The following is a 21,949-nucleotide window of genomic DNA, read 5'->3' on the forward strand; positions in this document are numbered from 1 at the left end:
ACTCCGACTTTGTGTTTCTCTGTCCTTCTTTTTTTAAGGAATGATCCAAGCCTTGGGTGGGTTCTTCACCTACTTTGTGATCCTGGCAGAGAACGGTTTTCTTCCCATGAAGCTGCTGGGTATCCGCCTGCAGTGGGACGATCGAAACAAGAATGACGTGGAGGACAGCTACGGCCAAGAGTGGGTGAGTGGCCAAAACGTGTAACGTGGCCTCAGTGCCAATCCGCCGTCTCTACAGGTAATGTGGCAAGTCGGAGTGGGTCACGTTCAAGTTTCATGTCACATGTCAGCGGTGTAATGACAGTCTTATGTTCATGTCACCCAGAGATTAGTGGCATTAGCACAAAGCCAAAGACAAAAAACAACATCATGCACTCTGAACGCACCACAACACGCTGAGCAGTTCCAACGTCAGCCATCTTGTAACAATGGCGCGTGTCACGGCTGAGGATATGTTAGACAGAAAGGAGACATTTGGTCCGCGCAGTCATGGGCAAGTGTGACCCCAAGTAGGACTAAAGCGTTATGAACAGACGCCTTAGTCAGCAAAGCCTGTGGGGTCCTCGTGGTCAGCCAGTGGTCCATGGAGGGCGCAAACAGTAACCGCTGAAGAGGCGATGGATGGCCAATCTGTTAAAGTCAAGGTATCCTTCCTGAAATGACCCAACAGAAGGGCTACTGTGGCACAGATTGCAGATGGTGGTTACAACAGTAAAGTGTCACGACATACAATGGCATTCAGTGCTGCTGTGTGTGGGACAAGCCAGGTAAAGTGACAAAAGTGCCTACAGGTACAATGAACATGCAAGCATTGAAACTGAACCTTGGACCGATGGGAGAAGGTCGACCAGTCCGATGAATCCATCATTGAGTTGACTACCTGTTGAAGCTCATCAAGAGAATGCCAAGAGTGTGCAAAGCAGTAATCAGAGCAAAGGGTGGCTGTTTTGAAGAAACTAGAATAGAAAACGTGTTTTCAGTTATTTCACCTTTTTTGTGAGTTTGGATGCCTTCAGTGAGAATCTACCAATGTAAATGGTCATGAAAATAAAGAAAACGCATTGCATGAGGAGGTGTGTCCAAACTTTTGGCCTGTACTATAGATAGATAGATAGATAGATAGATAGATAGATAGATAGATAGATAGATAGATAGATAGATAGATAGATAGATAGAGTGAAAGACATTATATGATAGATAGATAGATAGATAGATTTTTGTACAAACCGGATTTCAAAAAAGTTGGGCCACTATACAAATCATGAATAAAAACTGAATGCAATGATGTGGAGGTGCCAACTTCTAATATTTTATTCAGAATAGAACATAAAGTCTAAACTGAGAAAATGTATCATTTTAAGGGAAAAATATGTTGATTGAGAATTTCACGGTGTCAACAAATCCCAAAAAAGTTGGGCCAAGGCCATTTTCCCCACTGTGTGGCATCTCCCCTTCTTCTTACAACACTCAACAGACGTCTGGGGACCGAGGAGACCAGTTTCTCAAGTTTAGAAATAGGAATGCTCTCCCATTCTTGTCTAATACAGGCCTCTAACTGTTCAATCGTCTTGGGCCTTCTTTGTCGCACCTTCCTCTTTATGATGCGCCAAATGTTCTCTATAGGTGAAAGATCTGGACTGCAGACTGGCCATTTCAGTACCCGGATCCTTCTCCTACGCAGCCATGATGTTGTGATTGATGCAGAATGTGGTCTGGCATTATCTTGTTGAAAAATGCAGGGTCTTCCCTGAAAGAGATGACGTCTGGATGGGAGCATATGTTGTTCTAGAACCTGAATATATTTTTCTGCATTGATGGTGCCTTTCCAGACATGCAAGCTGCCCATGCCACACGCACTCATGCAACCCCATACCATCAGAGATGCAGGCTTCTGAACTGAGCGTTGATAACAACTTGGGTTGTCCTTGTCCTCTTTGGTCCGGATGACATGGCGTCCCAGATTTCCAAAAGAACTTTGAATCGTGACTCGTCTGACCACAGAACAGTCTTCCATTTTGCCACACTCCATTTTAAATGATCCCTGGCCCAGTGACAAGGCCTGAGCTTGTGGATCTTGCTTAGAAATGGCTTCTTCTTTGCACTGTAGAGTTTCAGCGGGCAACAGCGGATGGCACGGTGCATTGTGTTCACTGACAATGGTTTCTGGAAGTATTCCTGAGCCCATTCTGTGATTTCCTTTACAGTAGCATTCCTGTTTGTGGTGCAGTGTCGTTTAAGGGCCCGGAGATCACGGGCATCCAGTATGGTTTTACGGCCTTGACCCTTACGCACAGAGATTGTTCCAGATTCTCTGAATCTTCGGATGATGTTATGCACAGTTGATGATGATAGATGCAAAGTCTTTGCAATTTTTCGCTGGGTAACACCTTTCTGATATTGCTCCACTATCTTTCTGCGCAACATTGTGGGAATTGGTGATCCTCTACCCATCTTGGCTTCTGAGAGACACTGCCACTCTGAGAAGCTCTTTTTATACCCAATCATGTTGCCAATTGACCTAATTAGTGTTTATTGGTCTTCCAGCTCTTCGTTATGCTCAAATTTACTTTTTCCAGCCTCTTATTGCTACTTGTCCCAACTTTTTTGGGATTTGTTGACACCGTGAAATTTTGAATCAACATATTTTTCCTTTAAAATGATACATTTACTCGGATTAAACGTTCGATCTGTCATCTACGTTCTATTACAGATAAAATATTGACATTTGCCATCTCCACATCATTGCATTCAGTTTTTATTCACAATTTGTTTAGTGTCCCAACTTTTTTGGAATCCGGTTTGTACCATGAAAATAAAGAACACACATTGAGTGAGAAGGTGTCTCCAAACTTTTGGCCTGTACTGTATATAAATATATAAATAAATTAATTATCGTCAACCAAGAGAACAATCTGGTCAGAGAAAAGAGGGCTGGGGCACCAACAGGGTCACCCCTTCAAATCTTGATGGCACATACAGTAGAAGAATAACAAAAAGCGGGCCGCACTGGGGTGGGAGCTCCGTCTGTGGTCTAATCCCTCCAGAATGAGACAACCCATAGTGAGACCACCTCAACTTTCCAGTGCAGAGAAGAGAAGGGACGGAGTCAGCTGCACACCGTCAGAGATGGCGCCCCCTTGTGTCCTGGTGTGGTGGTGCTTACCTCCTATGAGTCACGCTCACTCTCGCTCATTTTATATACAGTATATCTATATATCGATCTATTACATTAAAAACTCTTGAGTCAAGACGTGATCATCTAGGAGAGACACTTTAATGTCCCACGAGACAAGGAAGTGAGACAGAAGGACAGCGGCTGTGCAGACTTTTAAATGATCGTCACGCAGCGTGACATGCAGAACAGGCAGCTCGGCGGCAGCCAGCAGATGATCAGACCGCATCTCCTTCGTGTGCGTTCAGCCCCCCCTTCACAATACGAGCGGCGGCGGTAGGTGGGGTTTGGGGTATGGGTTTACAAACACACACACACACACACACACACACACACACAGGGCCCTCCTTAACGTTTTTACTCCTTGATTTGCTCCACGGTTTAAAATAACAAACCAAACAACTGAGACATCGAGATTAAAGAGCACACTGAAGACTTTCATGGAGGGGGATTTGCTGACATTTTGGTCACATGACACTTCGTCTACACAGACCCCCCCCCATCTCAGGGCACCATAATGCTTGGGACACCTGGCATCAGAGGTGTTTGTGACCCCTCAGGTGGGTTTCATGGCTTCATAAGACCCCTCGGTTTGCTTCTACCCTTTGTAGTCTGCAGTTGTTGTTCAAAATGAGGGCCAGAGCTGTGCCAGTGAAAGTCAAAGAAGCCATCATGAGGCTGAAAAATGAGAATCAAACCATCAGGGACATCAGTGACACCTCAGGATGATACAAATCAACTGTCTGGAATATCAAGAAGAAGAAAGAACACACTGGTGGGCTCAGGAATCACAAAGGGCTGGTAGGCCAAGGAAGACCTCCACTGCTGAGGACAGAAGAGTCCTCACTGTGGTCAAGAAAAAGCCCCCAAACGCCTGTCTGACAGACCAGAAACAGACTTCAGGGGGCCGATGTGTGTGTGTGTGTCAGAGACGACTACCAGCAGAAGACTTCATGAACAGAAACACAGAGGAGGACACACTGCAAGATGGAGACCACAAACACAGGATGACCAGATGACAAGTTGTGACAAAGGACTTCAAGGAGCCTGCAGAATTCTGGGTAAAGGTCTTGTGGACAAACAAGATGAAGATGAACGCCATCAGAGTGATGGCAGCGGCAAAGTGTGAACACGATAAGGAACTGCCTGAGATCCAAAGCAGACCACCTCATCTGTTAAACATGGCGACACTGAGGGTTGTTATGACTTGAGCGCGTATGGCTGGCACAGGTCCTGGCACACTTCTTCATTGATGATGGGCCTGCTGACAGCACAATAAATTCTGAGGGGTGTAGAAACATCTGATCTGCTCGAGTACCAGTAAAGCCCTCCAGACTCAGCGGACGGCACTTCATCCTACAACAAATAGATAAGGAGCCAAACACACTGCTGAGGACACACAGGACTTTATCAAAGTGAAGAAAATGGAAAATTCTGGAATGGCCAAGCCAGTCACCTGATTGACATCCAACTGAGCAGGCCTTCCATACGCTGAGGAGAAAACTTAGAGAGATAAGCCCACCGAAACAAGGAGGAGCTGAAGATGGTGACACTAGGGGCTTGGCAGAGCATCACCAGAGAAGACCCTCTAAAAACCTCAGATGTCAACTAGTCATTACATGTGAGGGACATGCGACAAAGAACTAAATATGACAACGGCTTTGATAGACCGGCCATTACGGTGCTCTGAAATGGGCTGACAAAAGTGTCATGTGACCAAAATGTCTGCCAATCCCCCTCAATGAAAGTCTGCAATGCGCACTTTAATCTCGATGTCTCAGTTGTTTGGTTTGTGATTTTAAACCGCGGAGCAGAGGAAGAGAAATCAAAGAGAACGGAGTGCTCGTCCCGCACATTCTGGAGGGCTCTGTAAAAATTTAAATGAAATGCTAAACATCAGTGGGAGGGCGGCACGGTGGCGCAGTGGGCAGCGCTGCTCCCTCGCAGTAAGGAGACCAGAGGTTTGCTTTCCGGGTCCTCCCTCCCTGTGTGGAGTCTGCATGTTCTCTCCATGTCTGCGTGGTTTCCTCCCACAGTCCACAGACATGCAGGTTGGGTGCATTGGTGATCCTAAATTGTCCCGTGTGTGTGTGTGTGTGTGTGTGTGTGTGTGCCCTGCGGTGGGCTGGCGCCCTGCCCGGGGATTTGTTCCTGCCTTGTGCCCTGTGCTGGCTGGGATTGGCTGCAGCAGACCCCCCGTGACCCTGTAGTTAGGATATAGAGGGTTGGACACCGACTGACGGACTGACTGACAGACATCAATGGGATATCCGCTGGGCTTCTTTTTAAATAAATTGTCAAAATTCCGTAAACTCCTGTTTCCATTTTCTCATTCTGGGGTGTTGAGTTTTGTTTGAGGAGGGGAAAAAATTGACTTGAAATGACTTGAAGGCAGTAAGAGAAGAGCACGTGAAGAGGTGGAGGGTCTGAAGACCCCCTGGGGGCAGCGGAGCTGTTTGTGTGGCGCTGTCTGCGCCCGTCCCGTGGATGTCAATGCGCTACCGTCGTCGAGTGTTTGCGTCGGTTGATGAATAAAACGTTTGTCTCGCTGCTTTGTGTTCCTGCAGACGTACGAACAGCGTAAAGTGGTGGAGTTCACGTGCCACACCGCATTTTTCGCCAGCATTGTGGTGGTGCAGTGGGCCGACTTGATCATCTGCAAGACCCGCCGAAACTCGGTGTTCCAGCAGGGAATGAGGTGAGTGAACGAGTCCTCCACGCAGAGACATTTACTTGCTTGGAGAGACGCTTTTATCCAAAGTGACTTACAAAGCAGGTAACCGTAAATGGAGTAACGTTAAGCCCGGGCCTGCTTGTTGTAGTAAGGCAGTTGACAAAAGTCGATCGCCACCACCGGCTTCTTAGACATATTCATGAAGCATCGTAGTGCCAGCTCACGTTGGAGAGGGGATGACGTCACGATTTTATGGCACAAATTAAAACTTCTGATGATAGCTTTCTGATGCTAATGTTGAAGCTTCACCCCAATGATAGTGATGATGATGATGATAAGAACATAAGAAACTTGACAGACCAGAGGAGACCATTCAGGCCCTCATGTCAGTTTGTTTAGCTAATGGCCAAGCTGTCCCTAATCATAAGAACGACGACGTGATAAGGCAGCATGTTAGGCTAAGCTGCACGTGATCGACGCCATCTTGCAACATCACGAGTAATAAAGTAACGAACATCGAAATGGAAAGGCCGAGATGCACACAGACACCAAATGAGAGAAAAGCCAAATGACGGGCACAGTAACAATGGGCACTCCCCGGATTGTTTCTGCAGTGTGCCCGTATCTCCGACCCTCCTCAGGTTGGATGGGCGGGTATGATGATCCACCGCTGTACTGTGAGATGAGTTTCCTTCCTGATGTTATGCCAACAGGAAGCGCCTCATAAAGTCACCACGGCTGTTCTTGCGCCACTCTTCCAGTGTCCTGATGGTCTTCCACTGTGCCATCTCTCTCTGTCTCTGTCTGTGGTGCCCCATTGTCAGGCGCTATATATCCAGTGCCCTGAGGGTCTCCTCCTGCTTGTTATTTTCAAGCTCCGCTTATCTTGATGGCGACAGCAGCTTGACCACCGGTGTGACGATCCTGTGATGCCACCCTAGACTACACACTTCAGACACCGATCTTTACATCTGCGCCGATTTTCACGAAGGCAGCTCACTTCAACGTTGAGAAATGCTTGATTGTGTTGGCACCAAAACATCACATTTTTCACACGTAACGTGGCACATGGCTTCTCCGCGTCGATGGAGCGGTCACGTGATGAACGTCATTCCCCCTCGGTCAGATCGAGATCCTCTTACGAGTTCATCGTTGTCCAGCGTCTCCAAAATATTCTGTCTTTCACAGGACGTGCGCATCGATGTCTGCCCACACGCCACCTTCTGGTAGCTCTTTGTGAGTTAGCACACCTCTCCAAAATCCTCATGACGTTAGCATGGATAAAATGGATAAAACGCTTTCAGTTGTACGACCAAAATTGTGTCACTCTAAGAACTTTAAGGCATTATGGCCGACGCTGAGGCGCTTGATAAATACGAGGCCTCGATGTCTCTTTGGTGCCGGAAGTGCAGAACGTCACTTCTCCTCGGGGACGCTCAACGAGCGACGCACTTAATACACGATTTGGTCCTGCAGATGCCCTCGAGATCATCAAGTGCGTACATTCAGGGTGATGTAGCCCCTTACAAGTCCCAAAGCCCCCAAAAGTGACCGACGAGGGTCACAAACACTGAATAAGCCATAAAGTTCAAGACGGGCACAAGCCGCAAAAATCACAGCAATCAACAGTCACCAAAAATCCCAGCTTCATTTCATGCTTCATACACGCAGGAGGGCCGCACTCCAAGACCCCCTAATGATCTCCATCTTTGTCTTCCTTTCTTTCTTGTTTTACAGGAATAAGATCTTGATTTTTGGATTGTTTGAGGAGACCGCCTTAGCAGCATTCCTCTCGTATTGCCCTGGCATGGATGTGGCGCTGCGCATGTACCCACTGAAGTACGTACCACTTGCCAGACACTTTTGATTATCTTATTATTATGAAGTTAAAAGGCAATTTGAAAATGACACGTTAACTGTAACGTACAGAAGCTGATGCAACACAAAGCATCATGGGTAATTCAAACACATGCAGTGCGGAGCTCACCCGTTGGTCAAGTAAGGTCAAATGAACGTGGACGCTCAGAGGCGGGATTGCACCATTGTTGAAAAACACGCCTTTTCTATTAAGGTTTTACTTGAAAACTCCGCCCTCAATCATGAATATTAATGAGTTACCTTAGAGTAGCAAAATGCAAGAAATATTCCTAAATAGCTGTGCTGCTCCGGCTGAGGTGGGCTGAATCCTAAAACAGGGATGTAGACCTCGGCGTTAACATCTGCAAAGAATAGATCTCTGGTATAGGCCATTAGGTATGGGTTTCGAAAGAGCAGTGCTAATGTTTATAGTGCACCATCTGTTGGAAACACAAATGCAATATGTCTTGGTTATACAGTGGTGTGAAAAAGTATTTGCCCCCTTTCTGATTTCTTATTCTTTTGCATGTTTGTCACACAAAATGTTTCTGATCATCAAACACATTTAACCATTAGTCAAATATAACACAAGTAAACACAAAATGCAGTTTTTAAATGATGGTTTTTATTATTTAGGGAGAAAAAAAAATCCAAACCTACATGGCCCTGTGTGAAAAAGTAATTGCCCCCTGAACCTAATAACTGGTTGGGCCACCCTTAGCAGCAATAACTGCAATCAAGCGTTTGCGATAACTTGCAATGAGTCTTTTACAGCGCTCTGGAGGAATTTTGGCCCACTCATCTTTGCAGAATTGTTGTAATTCAGCTTTATTTGAGGGTTTTCTAGCATGAAGCGCCTTTTTAAGGTCATGCAGGTCATAGCATCTCAATTGGATTCAGGTCAGGGCTTTGACTAGGCCACTTCCAAGTCTTCATTTTGTTTTTCTTCAGCCATTCAGAGGTGGATTTGCTGCTGTGTTTTGGGTCATTGTCCTGTTGCAGCACCCAAGATCGCTTCAGCTTGAGTTGACGAACAGATGGCCGGACATTCTCCTTCAGGATTTTTTGGTAGACAATAGAATTCATGGTTCCATCTATCACAGCAAGCCTTCCAGGTCCTGAAGCAGCAAAACAACCCCAGACCATCACACTACCACCACCATATTTTACTGTTGGTATGATGTTCTTTTTCTGAAATGCTGTGTTCCTTTTACGCCAGATGTAACGGGACATTTGCATTACAAAAGTTCAACTTTTGTCTCATCAGTCCACAAGGTATTTTCCCAAAAGTCTTGGCAATCATTGAGATGTTTCTTAGCAAAATTGAGACGAACCCTAATGTTCTTTTTGCTTAACAGTGGTTTGCGTCTTGGAAATCTGCCATGCAGGCCGTTTTTGCCCAGTCTCTTTCTTATGGTGGAGTCGTGAACACTGACCTTAATTGAGGCAAGTGAGGCCTGCAGTTCTTTAGACGACATCCTGGGGTCTTTTGTGACCTCTCGGATGAGTCGTCTCTGCGCTCTTGGGGTCATTTTGGTCGGCCGGCCACTCCTGAGAAGGTTCACCACTGTTCCATGTTTTTGCCATTTATGGATAATGGCTCTCACTGTGGTTCGCTGGAGTCCCAAAGCTTTAGAAATGGCTTTATAACCTTTACCAGACTGGTAGATCTCAATGACTTCTGTTCTCATTTGTTCCTGAATTTCTTTGGATCTTGGCATGATGTCTAGCTTTTGAGGTGCTTTTGGTCTACTTCTCTGTGTCAGGCAGCTCCTATTGAAGTGATGTCTTGATTGAAACAGGTGTGGCAGTAATCAGGAAATTGAACTCAGGTGTGATACACCACAGTTAGGTGATTTGTGAACAAGGGGGCAATTACTTTTTCACACAGGGCCATGTAGGTTTGGATTTTTTTTCTCCCTAAATAATAAAAACTGCATTTTGTGTTTACTTGTGTTATATTTGACTAATGGTTAAATGTGTTTGATGATCAGAAACATTTTGTGTGACAAACATGCAAAAGAATAAGAAATCAGGAAGGGGGCAAATACTTTTTCACACCACTGTATGCCATTTGGTATAAGCAGCATTAAAGTCTGTGTTGTGCCATCTGTTGGAATGATAAATGCAACATATAGGTCTCTTTTATATGCCATTTTGTATGGGTTTTCTAAAGATCAGTGTTAATGTTTGTGCTGCATCATTGGCTGGAATGACAACATACATTATTAGAAATAACTGTGAAGCCCCCATCTGTTGAATTGACAGATGCAATTTCATATGTCTCTGTTATATGCCATTTGGTGTAGGATTTGTAAAAGTGATCTTAATGTTTATGATGTGCCATCTGTTGGAATGATAAATGCAATGCATACTGTATATTTCTGTGATTTGCCGTTTGGTATGTGATTTGTAAAAGCAGTATTAGTGAGATCACACAGCGAGTGCCCAGAGCTGATCGCTCAGACCCTTCCTTTCCCTTCCTTTCCATTCCACCAACATGCGGCACACGACACCCGACACACGACGACTGAAGGTCAGAAATCAGTGACCGAGACGTCCATCTCCTGAAGTGTTTGCTTACCTGTCGTCTCTTTCTCTTGGTGCTCAGGATTACCTGGTGGTTCTGCGCCTTCCCCTACAGCCTCCTCATCTTCATTTATGATGAAGTCCGAAAGTTCATCCTTCGTAGAAATCCAGGAGGTGAGTTTGTTCATCTGAAGCTTTATTTTGATTTTAGAATGATGGCAGAAACTTGGTGGCTGGGATGAAACATTTGTAAAAAAAAAAAAAAAAAGAAAAGAAAATGGACGATTGTACACTGTGGACAGCTCGATTTCCAACCCAAGTATCGCTTAGTTATTTTACAAGCAGCAACAGCAGAGACAATACGGCCTCAACTACAATGAGCCTGACCTCCACCTCTCCTCACAGAGCCTTTGCCCAACAAAATCGATAAACTTTTGGGGCCTTGTGTGTGAAACTTTGCTAACGTTTGAAAAGTAACAACGGCGTACGCACAAAACACCGTGAAGTTATAAAACCGAACGTATGCCACGTGTCACGCCGAACTCCTTAATGAGTCTCAAGTGAACTGAAAATAAGGGGGGAGAGCAAACACTGCTAGCCACGCCCCATCACCGCCTGTCCGTAACCCTATTTGGTGTTTGGTTTTTGAATATTCATGATCTAATTAGCATATACACTTGGCCATGTTCCAGCGTGACCGAGGAGAGAAGGCAGAACATGAAATTTCAGTGAACGTGAACTCAAGTGAAGAATTGCAAAAACTTTCTTTTCGGTGGTCTCTTTGTGGGAGTCGCAAATAAAAATAAAGAAATAAACAAATAAAAAACAAGAGTGGGAGCGGCGGAGTAGAGAGAGCAACAGCAAAGTGCCACCATGTAGTGCCCGGCCCACCCCCAGTGCACAGTGTCGAGTGATGCAGGCTGATAGTTCAATAAGAATCTTGCGTTTCTGCCAAGTAATTTCAAATCTCACAATAGACGCAGGTCTCTTTACATTCGACGTCCAAACATCTTTGAATTGCCACTGCGTTGATGCCATCCGGGTTATTCATTCCTGCACAAGACGTCACAATGTGGCAAACCGTGCCAACTACCTTGTAATGAGCCAGCGGTCCACTGGCCAGAGAGCCCGCCGTTATATCCCCTCTCTTGTGGGGTACCCACCATCAGAGGTTAGGAGTGGGCACTGATACAGCCCATTGCCGTACCCACCACCTGACAAATCAACTCGGGATCCCCAGATTAGGACCCGAGTGCAGCCATGCAATGGGTGACAACTCAGCACCACACCAGTTCAGGTGGAATGGAACACTGGGAAGTTTTTTTTTATGGTGGCTGGAGTGCCAATTCTGCCACCGACCCTCAAGTTTTCCCTGCAGGTTGGATGGCCTCCATGCAGGGCTGGCTGCAGATTAACGTCATACCCAGGAATGGCAGGTTAAGGGCCTTGCTCAGAGGAGCGTTTACGGGATTTGAACTGGCAACCTTGCAATCACCAGTGCAGACCCCTACCTCAGAGCCACCACTCCTCCCATACAGTGCCCACCATCAGCTGGACGAAGACTCCCACAAGGTGCCTGTAATGTGCTCAGCATCACTGCAGTCCTGTCAGCCATCTCACCCAGCGTCACCCTGAGGTCTGCTTTGGCCTACAACTCGATAAAAGGAAGGGACTGTGCAGCAACATTAGTCAGGTGCGTCTGAGCATCCCAGAATAGTTGTACGTTAATGGAGTAAAAGTGCTTTCCGTTAATAAAAGCGAACTCACTCCTTACTCCATGATGGCGTCTTTATCACAAAGTGTGCACTCAATTGTGCCGATGACATTAAGAAAGTCGGCAATTGTTACAAATCGCCTTCGAATCTCAGATTACTCACCTGAAAAGGGGGTTTGTGGCGCCCCCTCCTGATATCAGCGAAAGGACGAAGGTCCAAGTCTTTAGAGTCCTGGTGCTTCCTGTTTGTGAGACATGGCCGCTATCCAGTGACCTGCGATGAAGACTGGACTCCTGGGTCTCTTCAGGGGGTCCTTGGGTCCCGCTGGTCTGACTTTGTGTCCCTCATGGAGCGGGAGCGTCAGTTACGCGCGATTACCCGAGGGTGAGCCTCATTGTTAAGGACCCGAGGGGCTGGACCAGGCCAAGGGCACACCCACATAACACCTGGCAGTGGCAGATAGATGGGTGGGACTGGACCGCGTATTTCAGCCCTTTTCCCCACCAGGATCCTGAGCTGTTTTGTTGTGTGGTGGGCTGGTAATACGCTGTACCAGTGCCTGCCCCCCAACCTGAACCTAATCTCGCTCAGCATGACTGAAAGGAAACTGAACGTATCTGGTCAACATCTTAATTATACCATTTGCTAAAGTTGGCATGACGTGGCTCAGGGATGACTGCAAAATTACTGACCAGTCAGTCATTTGACCCTGAAAAGTGACCGTCACCAAATACCCGATAATTGCAGGATTTTAACAACGGGACAGGGGTCATTTGACTTCAGAGTGATTCATACAACTCTCTAAATGGGTTTATAAGACAGTCGTCATCATGTGATCCCCGATATCCTGCCATGGGCGACGTCCTCCAAAAGGGCTTAACGCTGCCATTGGCAGTCAGTTCTGTCACATGACACACACAGCACACTCTTCCTCTAGACGGGCCACACACTAAGACAGGCGACATTGAGGGTACGCGTTAGGTGCTACGACTAACACGGGAGACGGTTGAGAGAACATGGCGGTTACCTGTGTTGAAGAACATCACGTCATTGAGGAGCTCCCGTCCACTTCGCTGTCCTGCCACCACCTGCAAACTCTGCACACGATGGCTGAAACTTGCTGTAACGTCAAGTCAATTTCCATGGCGAGTTAAGTGTGGACTTTGGTGTACCAAATGGTTTCCAGGGTGTATCTGAATTTAACTGGTGGAACCCGACATGGCTCATCTTTGGACAACGAATTAAGGACTCGGCTCGCTCTGTGACAATCCAAAGCTTGGACGAAGAGCTTCTCACTTGCTGCCGGTCTAACAAATCCCACCCCATAGGCATAGTGGTGGTCTGCCAGCTTTCCAAGTGACACCTGGTATCCCAGGATGCATGCAGATGTGACGCCCTTCTATTCCTTACATCATCATGTATGGTGGCTTCACCGCTGGCAGAACTGATGACCTCTGTGTTTTGTCACAGAGGGGTCCTAAGGTGACCCTCTTTTTCCTTTTAAAGCTCTTTTTATCACGTAGACCATAACAGAATCTTACTGCACTGTCAGGTGTGACTGCCATTGTAGTTCCATATGTCCATCTTTGTGTTTCATTGGTAACCCCAAGCAGTTAGACCGACCACCAGAACAGGCAGGAGAAAAGCTACACACTTATTCACATGTTACAGATAAAATGTCTAAGATGTAAGCAGAATACGCCGAGGGGGATAAAATATTACAACAGAGTACAAGGTGGCTCTCCGTCATAGTGTGTTGATGTGGTCCGGCCTGGCTGTTGGATGGGATGGTAGAAACAGTCAGCATGGCCATCGGCATAGGGTGGCAGCAAGAAAGTGAGACCACATGAGTTCAATTGCTTCAGAACGGTTAAGGTGACGGCACTGAGGTTCAAACGCTGGCATCGATATCAAAGTCAAAATGTTTGTAACAAAGCTACTAAGCGGTATTTAAATAAGAACTAGGGGGCTTTGCCCCCTGCTCGCTTTGCTCACTTGCCCACCCCCTCACCCCGAGGAATGCTACATGCCAGCCACTTCGCGTCTCTGCCGCTTGAGTTGTGAAGGGGGGCACTGAACACACACTAAGCAGATGCGGTCAGATCAGCTGCTGTCTGGCTTTGTGCTGCTGGCGAGCTGCGTGATCTGCATGTCGCACTGCGCGTCGATCATTTAAAAGCCTGTACTGCGGCTGCCATTTTGTCTCACGGGACGTTGAAGTGTCTCCGAGAAAATCACGTCTCATCACCTTTTTTTTTTTTTTTTTTAAAAAGAGTAGAGAGATGGGATTAGGAGACGGTTTTATTAAAAGGTGAAGGTCAATACCATAATAAACAAGCCCAGGACGAGAAACCAAAACTGTCAAAAGAACGCAGCGGAGGAAATGAAAACCAAAATAACTGAATGTAACGTGAGACGAGAGTCGTAGTCACTAAACTAAAGAATCCGTTGTGGAAAAATCAGAGTGAGACCCTTCAGAGGACGCAGGGATCGTCTTTGTGGTATCCACAAACTTGGACAACCGCTGAACCTTTGAGCTTCACTTGAGTGACGTCAAGTGCCACACACATCGGGTTAAACTCGCCTAAAAACTGCTTAGCCACCTGACCAAACCGTAAAACATTATTTGACATTATTAAAGGATACGTTTGGAATTTGGTTTTTATAGTTATATAATGATACAGTCATATGAAGAAGTTTGGGACCCCCTCTCAGCCTGCGTAATAACGGACTCTCCTTTCAACAGTAAAGATATCAGTGGTATGTCTTTCATTTCCTACGAACATCTGAGCACTGCGGTGTTTTCTGAACAAAGATTTTTAGTGACGCAGTATTTAGTTTATGAAATGAAATCAAATGTGAAAAACTGGCTGTGCACAAATGTGTGTCCCCTTGTCATTGTGCTGATTTGAATGTCTGTCACTGCTCAATGCTGATTACTTGGTTGGATGAGCGCGTCAAGCCTTGAACTTCATAGACAGGAGTGTCCAATCAGGGGAACGTCTACAAATATTGTTTGCTTTTCTCTGTCTCTCTCCCTCTCTCTGACATTCTCTGCTCCTGACGGAGGGGCTGTGAGCAGAGGGGCTGTTTGCTTAGAAGATACGGAGGCTCCTCTAAAAAATGCTGAAAGGCTACCTTCACATTGATCCCTTCATTGCGGCCGCTTTATCGCGGTGCTTCGCATACATAAAAGCCCAACAGCCCTACTGATTTTTGATTGTTTGCTTTTCTCTCTCTCAATCTGACATTCTCTGCTCCTGATGTGCGCTCCTTTGAAGAGGAAGATATGTTTGAATTCTTTTAATTGTGAGACAGAACTGTCATCTCTGTCTTGTCATGGAGCACAGTTTAAACTTTTACAAAAGGGTGTTATTTCATGTCTAGAGGGCTCTAATAATGTTAAAAAACGTATTTAGAAGGTCGTAAACAGGTTTTCAGTGCTCTAACTGCGAAAATATTAGGTTTATAAATAAAGAATCCTACTTCGTGGAAATTCATTTATCTGTCTGGAGCGGATAAACGAGGGTTTACTGTATTAACTGTGCGGAGAACATTTACAAACAGTGTGGGAGAGTTTCTAAGGGTTTAAAATATATAAAAATAAACATACAAACATATAATTTCTACTTCGCAGATTTTTCACCTATAAAGAAAACACATTGAATGAGGAGGAGTGTCCAAACTTTTGGCCTGTACTGTATGTGTACTGTATATATATCTATACTGCTCAAAAGAATTAAAGGAACACTTTTTAATCAGAGTATAGCATAAAGTCAATGAAACTTCTGGGATGTTAATCTGGTCAGTTAAGTAGCAGAGGGGGTTGTTAATCAGTTTCAGCTGCTGTGGTGTTAATGAAATTAACAACAGATGCACTAGAGGGGCAACAATGAGATGACCCCAAAACAGGAATGGTTTAACAGGTGGAGGCCACTGACATTTTTCCCTCCTCATCTTTTCTGACTGTTTCTTCACTAGTTTTCATTTGGCTACAGTCAGTGTCACTACTGGTAGCATGAGGCGATACCTGGACCCTACAGAGGTTGCACAGGTAGTCCAACTTCTCCAGGATGGCACATCAATACGTGTCATTGCCAGAAGGTTTGCTGTGTCTCCCTGCACAGTCTCAAGGGCATGGAGGAGATTCTAGGAGACAAGCAGTTACTCTAGGAGAGCTGGAGAGGGCCATAGAAGGTCCATAACCCATCAGCAGGACCAGTATCTGCTCCTTTGGGCAAGGAGGAACAGGATGAGCACAGCCAGAGCCCTACAAAATGACCTCCAGCAGGCCACTGGTGTGAATGTCTCTGACCAAACAACCAGAAAGACTTCATGAGGGTGACCCAAGGGCCCCATGTCCTCTAATGGGCCCTGAGCTCACTGCCCAGCAGCATGCAGCTCGATTGGCATTTGCCATAGAATACCAGAATTGGAAGATGCACCACTGGTGCCCTGTGCTTTACAGATGAGAGCAGGTTCACGCTGAGCACGTGACAGAAGTGAAAGGGTCTGGAGAAGCCATGGAGAACATTATGCTGCCTGTAACATCATTCAGCATGAGCAGTTTGGTGGTGGGTTAATGATTGTCTGGGGAGGCATATCCATGGAGGGTCACACAGACCGCTACAGGCTTGACAAAGGCACCTTGGCTGCCATTAGGTATCAGGATGAAATCCTTGGACCCATTGTCAGACCCTATGCTGGTACAGTGGCTCCTGGTGCACGACAATTCCTGGCCTCATGTGGTGAGAGTATGCAGGCAGTTCCTGGAGGATGAAGGAATTGATACCATTGACTGGCCACCACACTTTCCTGACCTAAATCCAATAGAACACCTCTGGGACATTATGTTTTGGTCCATCCAATGCCACCAGGTTGCACCTCAGACTGTCCAGGAGCTCAGTGATGCCCTGGTCCAGATCTGGGAGGAGATCCCCCACAACACCATCTGTCATCTCATTAGAAGCATGCACCGATGTTGTCAGGCATTTATACAAGAACACAGGGGCCATACAAAGTGCTGCGTACAATTTGGAGTTGCTGCAATTCAATTTGGGCAAAATGGACTAGCCTGCCACCTAATGTTTTCACTCTGATTTTTGGGGCATCTTTGAATTCAGGGCTCTGTAGGTTGATCATTTTCATTTTCATCAAACGATGTGGCATCCTTTCGTTCCTAACACATTACCCAGTCTATATCAATATAGATATCCAGGAGGATTTCTTATTCCCATTGAGATCTGATGTGTTTTCAAAGTGTTCCTTTCATTAGTAGTGGAGTTTTTTTCATGATTACATATGCATTATCGAGATTAAGTGCAAAGTAAAAAGAGATATAGTCACCGAAAAACATTAGATAATATTTGTTGTAATAAACTGCTATTGGTAAAACTGCACTTAATTATGATAATGATGGCGGAAATAAAAAAAAAAAAAAAAAATCATAAAATTAAATGTATTAGCAGGAACACAACGGGGATGTAGCAGCTTATTGTTTCCATTACATCTTTATATTTACATGGAATGTTCAGTGTTTACACATTATTGTTAAACTGATGAGGTATAAATTAATAAGTTATTGAAAGAATATTGTATTGTATGAGGAAGGCGGGAGTGGCAGAGAAGTACATACGAGTTGTGCAGGATATGTATGTGGTAGGAGTGATGGAGGTGGGATTACATCAGGGATCGGCTCTGAGCCCTTTCTTATTTGCAATGGTGATGGACAAGCTGACAGACGAGATTAGACAGGAGTCCCCGTGGACTGTGATGTTTGCTGATGACATTGTGATCTGTAGTGAGAGTAGAGAGCAGGTTGAGGAGACCCTGGAGAGGTAGAGATATGAGAGGAGAGGAATGAAGGTCAGTAGGACCACCAAGACAGAATACATGTGTGTGAATGAGAGGGAGGTCAGTGGAGTGGTGAGGATGAGGGGAGTAGAGTTGGCAAAGGTGGATAAGTTTAAATACTTGGGATCAACAGTACAGAGTAATGGGGATTGTGGAAGAGAAGTGAAGAAGAGAGAGCAGGCAGGGTGGAGAAGAGGAGTCAGGAGTGATTTGTGACAGATGGGTATCAGTAAGAGTGAAAGGTAAGGTCTACATGATGGTAGCGAGACCAGCAATGTTATATGGGCTGGAGATGGTGGCACAGGAGACATAGCTGGAGGTGACAGAGTTAAAGATGCTAAGAGTTGCATTGGTTGTGATGAGGATGGACAGACTTATCAGAAATGAGGACATTAGAGGGTCAGCTCAGATTGGGACACAAAGTCAGAGAGGCGAGATTGCGTTGGTGTGGACATGTGCAGAGGAGAGATGTTGAGTATATTGGGAGAAGAATGCTAAGGATACAGCTGACAGGGAAGGGGAAGACCTAAGAGAAGGTTTATGGATGTGGTGAGAGAGGACATGGAGGTGATGGGGTGTTAGAACAAGATGACGAGGACAGAAAGATAAAGAAATTGATGATCTGCTGTGGCAACCCCTAATGGGAGCAGCTGAAAGAAGAAGAAGAAGAAGAAGAAAGAATATGAGTTATACTGAATACAGTTTTTAATAACGTGTACACATTTATATTCCCATGATACAAAACATTCGGATGGTTGTTTAAATAAAGTACAACTTCCGGATGCTTCATTTTTCTCAAATTTCATATCTGTTTTTTTATCATTATAATGTATCTATACAAAATTTGAAGCATTTATCTGTAATTATAACCACAGTTTGCTTGAAGATTCGTAAAAGCATTCAGTTAAAGTACCACTTCCAGTTGGTAGTATTGGCCCAATAGTTGATAGGATTGCTTATTTTTGATATAAAGCAGGGGTTCAAAATCTCACTGACCAAGGGCCAAGTGTTCTCGAGTTGACACAAAGAATTTCAAAAATGGTATTTTTGGAATCAGGAATGTCTAAAACGTTCATCAAAATCTCAATTTTCATGATTCCCATACTGTCTCTATACAAGAAAGTAACAAACAATTGTGTTGTTTTTGGCATCTCAATCCAATTTTTGGCAATAAATTCTTTTGTTAATCGACTACGACTCTCGTCTCACATTTTGACTCTCGTTACACAAAATCACAACTCAGATCACGACTTTATACTTCGTGTTATGGCTGGAAAGTAAATGGATGCAATTCAGAAAAACAGAATTAAGAACAATTGAGCTGTCTACCGATTTTTTTTTAACATGAATACAATTATTATCTTATTTCTTATGTATTTATTTTTTTTTCTAGGCTGGATTGAAAAGGAGACGTACTATTAACAGATAAGAGGCTGACCTACTGAGAACTCACAAGTGTTACTGCGGAGGAGCAGAAGTCTGAAGTATTATTTTAAAAGTTGCTTTAAAAGGTCCGACTCAGAGTCAGAGTCCGACTCGGCCTCCTGTCACCCTCTCCATGTGTCCCCAATGTCCACACCCCCCTCCAAGGTCACATTTCCCTGCATCATTTAGAGAGTCATATAATTCAAAAGAAGAAGAAGAAAGTCAGTATTAACATTTTCACTTGATTGTTATTTAGGATAATTTATTATTATTTTTTTAGATCAAAGATTTTTAGAAAATAATTATTTAATAACAAAGTCCATTGAATATCATCAGCTAATAAAAATGAAATCTAAGACATGTTTTGAAATGATTTTTAACGTACTGTAGTTGTAATTCTTGAATTTGAATAATGGCACCTCAAGACGTACAGCCCGCTATTTTGGGCCGCTTATTATCAATTCCAAAAAGACCTCAAATAACGGGGGCTCTTCTCACCTCGTTTTTACTTTGCTGGACAAAACACCATTTAGTAGAAATGCAAATCCTAAGGTCTTTTCAAGTCCTTCAATCCCGCGTTTACTCCGCTGCATCGGCGGAAATGGGAACGACGAGCGCCACATGCAACGGGTTACCGCTACTCCAGGGATGTCGCCTAGCAAAAGTATAATCCGGTCAAACAGAATGGTTTCTCTACTGCAGTGAATCAGGTTTATTTTCTAACAGAGGTGTTCTCCGCACACACCATAAACATATCGACGCGGTCTTTGGGGACACCTTTCAGCCTAAGAAGGTTCATCCATTATAACCACAGGCTTGCTGTTGTCGAATGATGTTGACAAGAGCACCGTGATATTCTGCAGTTTAAATCTCCACCACTACTTTCACAGACGTGTAAAACAAACGTCAGGCTCTGTGCGACTGGGTGGGCACAAACTGTACCATCCAGACTGTGTGGGCGCAATCCTAAAAATGCCACTAAACTGAAGAATGCAAATGAAAAACGAGACCACCATCACTCATTTCACAGAGGAGGTTTGCTGTGCTCTAAACGTCAGAAGCCAAAATCCAGACTTTGGATGAAAAAGAAGAGGAGGAAGACGAGGAGGACCTAACGCAACAAGCCTTGATCTATCAGTAATGTGAAAAAATAAATACCAAATTGTCAAAACAAAATAATTCGGTGGATAATATATGCAAATTGAGCACGGTAACTCTGGCAACAATTACATCCAATAGGCTTCATCATATCTGGATTGAAATGAATCGCCCTTTAGATGGTGGCCACATCAAGGACTTTGACATTCCATTGAGAACTACTGGGTTTGACACAAAAATGTAATTAAAAATACTAAATTTACACAAAACGCATCTTGTAGCAGTCACGGGGATGCTAAGATCCACACCATCTGAAGACTGAGATTCATTTATTTTATTGTGGGGACCTGAGGAACACACCAAGCCTTGACCCGGCATATGCACACACTCTCTCGCACAGAGGCACTGATAAGCAGCACAACGAACCAATAAATAATGACAAATATATTAATCAAATAATGAAAAAGAACAAACAATATTACAAGAAAACATATGCAGAAGCCCTCCCTGGTTCCCCAATAGTGATAAGTATTTATACACTCAACACAATACACAAATAACACTAACTACAACGTCCAACACAGCCCAGTATACCAGGAGAAGATGTCAATGAATGTGTGAAATGAAATCACCGTGAACAGCCCTCTGAAACAAAATGTAAAGTTTCGTCCTACCAGGTTCCTGTTGTCGGTGTGGATTTGTCTTGTTTTGCTTCATCTTCATCTGGAAGGCGCTCCCAATCAACTCCAATCCTCACACTTCCTCCTTCCCAGTAACCCCGACCTCCTCGGAATCCGCCCAATTGTGTTAAACCGCCGGGGCTGCTGGGAGATGTCGGCTGTTTTAAGTAGTACTGTTACATTCTTTTAACGTGGCGTTTCTCAACATGTTTGGCACCGTGACCCACTCTTTTCCAAAGAAGGACCTTCATGATCCACTTTGACAAACTGAACGTGACCCAGCTCGCCACCTTCTCATGACCACAACCTACAACCAATAGAACTAACAGCAACTCTCGGCCCACCGGTGGTCACGACCCAGTGTTTGAGAGACACATCCATATTAGTATGAGATATGTCTTCAGGTTTAACAAACATCTAGCAACATATTGGGGAGCATCATCAGTGATGTTACCTGTGGTCATTAAGCGTTTTGGGTCTCTCAGCATCACACAACCTTGTTGAGATGACCAAACCCCAACTTGTGTCAAAGTGATGTTAGTCCACATCTGGACACTTCCTCTACAGCCTCTGAGGCTGTTGTGATGGCTCTGCTCCTTGCTATCCCATGTGATGTCAAGTCAAGTGTAAGTTTTACGTACTGAGTGGCTTTGATGGGCTCACTCCATGCTATCCATCCTTTCAGTGGTACTCTTGCACCAGCTCATTTTCCTCTCATTGGTTCCCTCATTCCTGTCCTCCATGGGTAATGTTAGTTCCATCATGACAAGCTGTAGGACAGTGGGTCCGTATCTGGCCTCAGCATTGTTGTCACCATGTCATCTGAGTACCAAGGTTGACTCTGGAATGCCAATCTGAAGCTGTCATGAGTTCCTACTGACATGTTCTCCTCTGGCTGCAGATGTTCTGCCTGGATACTAGAAACCTCCCCGGACAGCTGCTTTTG

The 21,949-nt window shown here is 44.9% G+C and overlaps 1 protein-coding gene across 1 annotated transcript; it reads left to right on the plus strand.

The window, feature by feature from the left end:
* The first annotated feature begins 13 nt into the window (after window positions 1-13).
* Window positions 14-19,585, plus strand: LOC120522975 (sodium/potassium-transporting ATPase subunit alpha-2-like). The gene is made up of 5 exons (XM_039743846.1): window positions 14-184; window positions 5,740-5,870; window positions 7,584-7,685; window positions 10,315-10,406; window positions 19,194-19,585. Exons 1-5 carry the CDS (start codon window positions 41-43, stop codon window positions 19,220-19,222), a joined length of 498 nt encoding a protein of 165 aa, XP_039599780.1. The 5' UTR covers window positions 14-40; the 3' UTR covers window positions 19,223-19,585.
* Window positions 19,586-21,949: the final 2,364 nt, after the last annotated feature.

Source organism: Polypterus senegalus, chromosome 1 (assembly GCF_016835505.1).
Source record: "Polypterus senegalus isolate Bchr_013 chromosome 1, ASM1683550v1, whole genome shotgun sequence".
Lineage (NCBI taxonomy): Eukaryota > Metazoa > Chordata > Cladistia > Polypteriformes > Polypteridae > Polypterus > Polypterus senegalus.